The following is a 7,982-nucleotide window of genomic DNA, read 5'->3' as shown; positions in this document are numbered from 1 at the left end:
GGTGAGTGTTGTGTCCTGAACCCCGAGTGGGAGCACGTGGGAATCCCGGGCTGGAGCTCCTCTCCCAGAGCTGCAGAGTCAAGGCTGGGGCTGCTTTATATCAGCAGAGGAAGGACCCTATTTGCATGGCCTCATAGTATATAAGAGGCTATGTCATTGAATGTCCTCAGAAGGGGCAGGGTCTCAGAGCAGGTGTGAGAGTCTTGGATTTTGTGTTGTTGATAGCATTTGGGAAATATAACTTTCATTGTGTGATTGTTCCAGATTAAACACTTAGGACCCATATGTCATTTTACATATGCACACACATCCTGTGATGCCGCTGTCATTGTTACCCTCATATTAGAGGTGTAACTACACCCAGAGGAATGGCGGGTGTGTGGAGTGTCCAAGGAGACACATGGGTGACCGTGAGATCCGGCATCTGCACCTGAGCTCTGCGCCAGGCTGCTCCCTTGAACCTATCCCAGGACAGGGTTGGACTTGCTGGGTGAGGTTTGCAGATCCCCCTCCTGGAATGAGGTCATTTTGACGTTGCTCTCTTCCCGTGTTTACCTAAAATATGTGGAGGTAGTCAGGGTTCATGAGACGTATTTTCAAGAGTCTCTTATGTTTCTGTACCTTCCCGTCACCCCTTCCCTCCCAAATCATGCATTTCTTTATTTGTAATTACTTTAATGAGGTTCTTGACATTTAGAAAGCGCACACACTCAGACTGAACACTCTGATAAATACTGACGGAGGCATCAGCATTACCATGAGAGAACGAATCAATTCCTCTCATTATTTCCACTAGTTTCTGGGTTTCCTCCTTCCTGTCCCTTCTTATCTTCCATCCTGTCCCCACAGAACCGTGATCTTCCCTTGTTACGTCAGGTTACTTTCCATTTTCTAGAATTTATAAAAGTGGGGTCATATTATATGTAGTTTTATTGTTATGTGTTATTTTACTCAGCACAGTAGTTGTGAATACTCTCATATTTTTGTGTGTATCAGGAATCCTTGGTTTTAATAACAGGTTGCATTTAAAGAATGATCATAGCATGATTGGCTTATTTATTAAGCTGATGTGTGATCTTGGAATTGTTTCCAGTTTCTGGGTGTTACAATAAAGCTGATACTCGTCTTGGAGATGTAGAGAGATGAGAATCTGAGAAAATGCTTCTTACTGAAAGTTCTTAAAACAACCTCAAAATGGAACAAGTTGCACATTATCAAAATCTCACCAATATATCAGATAATTATAGAACTAAGACAGCAACAAATTTAAATCTTGGAGAGAGACAAATTCTCACAGAATAACAAAGAATAAGAATATTAATCCTGACTTAGGCTGCTGAATGGAATAAAAACTACTACAAGATTAAACTATAAAAGGATGCCTTGAGGTCGAGTGTAGTTAGGGTGTATTAGTGTCCCAATGTCTCCTAACTATCTCACCAGTGTCAGCGTGGTCCTGCTAAAGTGTGAATCAGATGGTGTTACGTCTCTATTCCCACAGGTGTGTCTTCCTATCTGGGACAGCCCAGGATTCCTGCCTGAGCTCTTAGGTCCTCCTGTATCATGGGGAGGAGAACCTTGGCTTGGAACGTGGATCTGCACTGTTTCACAGCATCTCCACTTACAGTGTGACCTTTGTCCCCTCATCCAGTCCCACTGTGCCATATGTTTACCACATATGAAATGGAGAAATAGGATCGCACATGGAAATGAATAAGAATGTTCCAGGTGTTGACTGATGTACAAAAGCCTGCCACAACCCCTGGCAGTTTACACGGACAGCAGCGCTTTATTTTGTTCACCATCTCTGCTTGGGAGGGCCTGGAGGAGAATCCCACCCTGGCCTATGCAGGGTCACTGTGAGAGGCTCAAGTTCAGCTGCAGGACCTTCTCCTGTGATGTACACTCACGTGTAAGTGAGGGTGACCCTGACTTCAGGCGGGGGGCACAGCCAGTTCTGAGGGCTGGGCCTTGTGTCCACCTTGTGTGGACATTGCTTGGGCTCTGACTTCCTTTCAGCACGATGATTGGGATAGCTGAGTGGTCCCTGCATCAGAGCCCTTCATCAGGGCAGTCACTTACACACGTAGACAGAGCTTGATATAAGATCCCTGAAGTCATCCTCCTAATATTTACATAACTGACTTGAAACTTACAGCTCCATCCTAGACTGCCTGTGAATTATTGTGGTCTCTTCACTTACAGCTGAGAAAAAATGGAAGCAATAAATATGTTCTTCCATAAATAAGTAGATAAAGAATGCGTGAGGTATTCATGTTGTGGAATTGTATTCAGCAATTCAAATATTAAACTACTATACCATGAAAGGACATGAGCGAATCCTAAATGCATATTGCTGACTAAAATTTGGTCTGAAAACTTTCAACTTCACCTATTTCGCGTTTGGGAGAAGGCAAGTCTATATATAAAGCAAGCAGATGGGCATTTAGCAGGAATTGGGGAGAAGGTGTTTGATAAGAGAAACATGGACAATATTTAAGGATAGTGAAATTCTTCTCTATGAAATAGCAGTGGTGGAAACATTGCACTATGGACTTGTCAAAATATATAAAGTAATAGCAGAAAGAGTGAACCTTATTGAATATAAATATAAATGTCATTTATAAGTCAGGGACTCAAGGATGGAAGGATGCACACTGTATAGATGATATCTAATATTATATGAATCTATGAATTAACATGTCTGAAGAAGGTGGGAAAATAGGTCTTGACCTAAGTGACTTCAAAAGTTAGTGGAGTCTGAAGGCTAAGTTCTAAGCCACTGCACATAAGCACTAGAACGTGGAGGGTAATGGTATTTCCATCAGGAGTCAGGCTAAGCATTCTGTTACTACTGTGCATGTGGAATTGAACAATTAGTATCTGGATGGCATCGGTGGAGCCAGGTTTCTCACTGTTGGATGGAAGGTAACAGACAAGCAAGGGGGAAAGTCTGGATTTAACCATGTCATGTTGCCCTAGGATCGGAGATGTAAGAATTGTCTCACACTTACCTAATACAGGTCAGAATGTGAGATACAGAGATAGTTGCAGACGTGTGTGTGTATAAGTTGGGTAGTGCATGCAGAGATATTTCCAAGGTCTTTTAGCTTATAGGGTTTGGAGGCAATACGCCCAGTAGACAGGACACCAGCATTAGTAACATAATACCCACTCTTCTGGTTGCTACTTGTATTCTCCAGAAAAAGATCTACAATTCATCTGAGGCATTGCTAATTCTAGAGCCAGAGAAAAGAATACACATGATTATCCTGGAGATTCTTGTGGCACCAGAAAATAAGGAAGTGTTCACACAAATGGATAGGAGCCCTTAAAGAGGATACAGGAGACAATCTGAAAAGGCTCCTCATGGGTGACAAGCTGTAACAATTACAGAAGCAAAGAAAATGCCTTAGTATATAACCTTAACACAAGGTATGAAACAAATATGTTGATTCATACTTATATAAAGAGATTGAATAAATATACCTAATGGGGAAGGTAGGATAAGTCTCCCTTAAGGAATAACTTCAGGCACCTCATCATGGTCATCCTCCCTTCAAGAAGGTGCATTTAACCCTACATCCCTGAATGTGGCCTGGCATAGGGACGTGGCAGAAATTATGGGTGTCCTTGAGTTTCATGATGAATTTTTAGGTATAATATCCCAAACATCATTCATAATATAAATTTGCAATTTATCTGTATCCATTAAAAATTCTGTTCTGAAAACAACGACAGCAACAGCAACAATAACTTCACTGATAAGGGAATGAAAGCACAGACTTGGAGAATGTGCTTTCTAGTATCATATTTATACAGGACGTGTACCATGAATATACAGCAAATTCACAGCTCAACAACAGCAACAAAAAATGAAAATCATGAGCTCTGTGTCAGTGAACTGAAGATCCTTCCACAGAGAAGAGATAAAGGGTTTTAACAAGATTCTTCATTAAGGAAACATAAAATAACACGATGATGAGACACTGCTACTCACTTATTACAACAGTTAAAGCACAAAATAATAAGAAATTCACATACTGGGGATGATGTAGAGCAAAAGGCCCCTCATCCGCTTGCTGGAGGGAATGCCAATGGCAGCCAATTGGAATATATTTGTCGGTTTCTTAGAGAGAAAACCAGACACTCCTCATGGGATTGAGGAGAGAGCTAGAAAAGTATCTACAAAAATTGTTTGAATATTTATGTTTATACAAATAACTTCATACGGGTGCTTGTATCATCTTTACACCTTCGAGTCATTACCACTTCCTAAAAATGGCTTATGTAGTCAGTTTTTATGGTTATTTTCCATACGATTAGGATATACCTGTTTCTGTTCCTTGTTATCTCTTTCTCTATTTTATCTAATTATCTATTATCAATCTCCACACCAGATAACCAGGTACAGGAAACACAGCCCACACGTTACAGCCCAAACTGTGTCCCGACATTTCAAAATGTCCTCTGAGGAGAAAATGACTGCAGTGCTTTATGGACATCAAATTCTGAATATAAACATGACTCATACTATTCAAGTGAAAGGTATTGCATCAGACAGGACTGGAGAGATTTTCAGGATGAGAGGAACTGGAAATCCATCTAATGGTGGAAAGCAGATTTAAAGTTCAACAGTAAAAATTATTCATGTCATTAAACGATTAAAAACTTGACAACTAATAACAGAAAGTAGTGACCTAATCTTCACGTAAAGGTCTCATGAAGAAATATTTCTGTGCGGCTCATACAAAGAGAGATGGGGAAAGACGACAAGCCTGACTCTATGAAAAAGTCTCAAATCTAGAGATAAGAAAGTTCCCAGGAATCATTGTGGATGAGGCTTCCTAGGGCGGCAATGATCCAGTGGAGAAATCACAGCTTCTGAGAGAAAACCCCCCCATGACAATCTCTGCACCTGCCCTGAAATTGGTCCTCTTGTTTCCTCATGACCCTGCGCGCCCCATGGTGGTTGGAGCGGCCCCTGCAGGGCGGGTCGTGTCTGACTCACCCGGACTTCTCACTGGGCCTCCTGGGACAGCAACACAGGGTTGTGTCCTAGGTCATCAGGGAGCTGAACTGCAGGGAAAAATGAATCTGTGAGGTGTCTCTGGAGGTGGAGAGTCATTTTTGGAGAGACATCTTGTATGCTGTGCTACTCCCAGAACCAAAGCACCCAGTCACCCCAGCCCATTCCCTGGGGATTGAGGGATCCAGTCCCAGCAAGCAGCACTGTTTGTGATGGAGAATCCAGAGACTGAGCGGGTGAGGGAGAGGGTCTTCAATAGTCCTGGGCCCGATTCCTGCACCAGAACCTGGGACAGGACACCTTGGGAAGGAGAAACAATGAGACACCCACTTCACAGATGTCACCCCATAACTCCACCTTCTTCAGACCCAGGAGATGCTCACAGCTGAGGGATGCCAGCAAGAGGAGGAATGACCAGAAGATTTTCATGTTCATTTTGGTTAATGCTTTGACTTTCAGAGAGTTATGTCAGTGAAGATGAGAACCCTGACTCTGCACAGCACAGGTGCTGTGTTTTCCTCTTGAGCCTGGGTGTGATGTGCAGATGGGAAGCGTGTTTCCATATAAACATGGTCATGGCGGGTCCTTCTCTAGGACTCGGGAGTAGGGTGCTGGCTGAGATCCAGGATGGACACAGCTTCATGTCACCTCTGAAGAATGGGTGATGTTTCTTTTCCAATATGATACTTACATTTCCATATATGTCTATCTGTGTCTATATTATAGGTGTATTAGTTGGCTAGTGTGGCCATTACAGAATAAGAGACTGGGTGGATTAAACAACAGAAATGGATTCCTCTCAGGCCTGGAGGCTAGAAGTCTAAGGTCACGGTGTCAGCAGGTTTGGGTCCTTCTCATGCCTTTCTCCTTTGCTTGCAAATGGACCTCTTCTCACTGAATCCTCAGATGGTCTTTTCTCTGTGTGTCTGTGTGCATCCCTGGGTCACTTGTCTGTTCATTATTACTCTTCTTAAGTGTGACAAAGACCCTTGACCACCCCTTAGCCAACAGACTCCTTGTGATTCTCTTTTCAAGTAGTCTTGACCTGTGGGCTTCTGTGTTTGTATTTGCATGGCCAGGTTTTGTCAAGAGCCCTGCTGAGTGAGAATAATGAGAATCCCCCACCCTTAAACTCTGATCATCCGCAGTATTTGATCAAAGCCGTCAAACCTCCTATCAACCACACGGTAACTGATCACCCAGGTCTCCCTTTAGCAAGAATCCTTTTGAGTCTATGTAACCAGAATCCCCTTAGCCTGTATTTCTTCTGTTAATAATTTCCAGTGCACTCCACCCCACCCTCTTCTTGGCCATAAGCCCCCACTTGCCAGGCTGTATTTGGAATTAAGCCAAGTTTCCAAGGCTGCATTCCATATGCAGCAGCGAGTTCTGTCTTCAAGTTTTGGGTGAGCTTTATATTGGAAACATGAGTATCCTTTCCACCACCCATGGCCATATAATCATGCCTGAATGAAGCTGATCTCTCATGTATATTTTCCCTAAGTCCACTCACAGCCATTTGTGCGTAGGGAAACTAGACACTTCTTCAGCCTATGCCTGAGAGTACATTAAACATTCGCCAAGAATCACAGAAATGTGAAAAGCATGGCACTAATTTGACCCCAGAGGGTGCTCAAGTACATGACGGGAGTTGAAACAAGAAAAGAGACCATCACCTTGGCTGACCTCAGCTGGGAATATGTGTGTGTGTGTGTGTGTGTGTGTGAGTGTGTGTGTGTGTTGGGGGATCCAAACAACCGGCCACATTGCTAATGTCTATGAATGACCACAAAATAACAGTATTTATTTTGGGGTGATTATAAAAGGAAGAAGTAGGTGAAATTGCAGATATGGAATCTGTGAATAATGAGGATAATTGCACGTGCAGAATTGGAGCATTCTGGCATTAGAGTCTATAACACTGCTGGCTGAAGAATTCAGAATGTTTGTGCAGGTTGCTGAAAGCAGGATGGTGTGTCTCTCCCTTCCACATCTACAAAAACAAAACAACAATTAATACTGTTTATAAATCTCATGTGCATTCTCAGGATATTTACAAGATTCACGAACTTCAGGCTCAAATTGAACATTATGGTGAGCCGCAGGGCTGTTTTGAGCCCCTTTGAGAAAAAGATAAAGAAATGAAAAGCAACCTTAATTCTATAGTATTATATGTGTGTGTGCATATGAATATATATATACACAACTATAATAAAAATAAAAATTAAGCAAATATGTACATGCACACAAAATTTTCTAGACACAACATAATCCACAACAATGAAATATTAGGATACAGAACAGGGTCTCTGGTGGAGGTCCTGGGCAGGAAGAAGAAAGCACAGGTTCTAACAAGAATTCCCTCCCAGGCCCTATCTGCACCTGCCCCAGGCCTCAGCCCTGTACTGGTTGGGTCCTGAGCGCCCCCTGGTGGTGACGTGCCTCCGTGCAGGAGGTTTGTGTCTGGGCTCACACTGACTTCCCCTCACTGTGCGTATTTTGCACAGTAATACACGGCTGTGTCCTCAGTTGTCAGGCTGCTCAGGGATAAATAGACTTGGTTCTTGGAGATGTCCCTGCTGATGCTGAGTAGGGACTTAAGAGTTGGGTTATAATAGGAGATTCCATCACTGCTAATTCCAACCCACTCCAGCCCCTTTCCTGGAGACTGTCGGACCCAGGATATACCATTGCTGCTTAAGGAGAATCCAGAGAAAGTGCAGGTGAGGGAGAGGGTCTGTGAGGGCTTCACCAGGCTGGGTCCTGACTCCTGCAGCTGCACCTGGGACAGGACACCTGTGGACAGAGAGAACCACGGTGACTCATGGGCTCAGATACAGCTTCCCCATGTGTTCATGTCTATATCCTCGAGACACTCACCTCTGGGAGCTGACACCAGGAAGAGGAAGAACCACAGTGGATTCATCTTCTTGCAGATGAGATTCATGAAGCT

General features: G+C 43.3%; 1 gene segment (V, D, J or C); it reads right to left on the bottom strand.

Moving 5' to 3' along the window:
• Nucleotides 1–7,514: 7,514 nt before the first annotated feature.
• Nucleotides 7,515–7,982, bottom strand: LOC132487777 (immunoglobulin heavy variable 4-31-like). The segment is given in 2 exon segments: nucleotides 7,515–7,825; nucleotides 7,910–7,982. Coding segments are annotated over 2 exon segments (378 nt in total).

Source organism: Mesoplodon densirostris, chromosome 4 (assembly GCF_025265405.1).
Source record: "Mesoplodon densirostris isolate mMesDen1 chromosome 4, mMesDen1 primary haplotype, whole genome shotgun sequence".
Lineage (NCBI taxonomy): Eukaryota > Metazoa > Chordata > Mammalia > Artiodactyla > Ziphiidae > Mesoplodon > Mesoplodon densirostris.
This window is presented reverse-complemented; position numbering and strand designations above follow the sequence as displayed.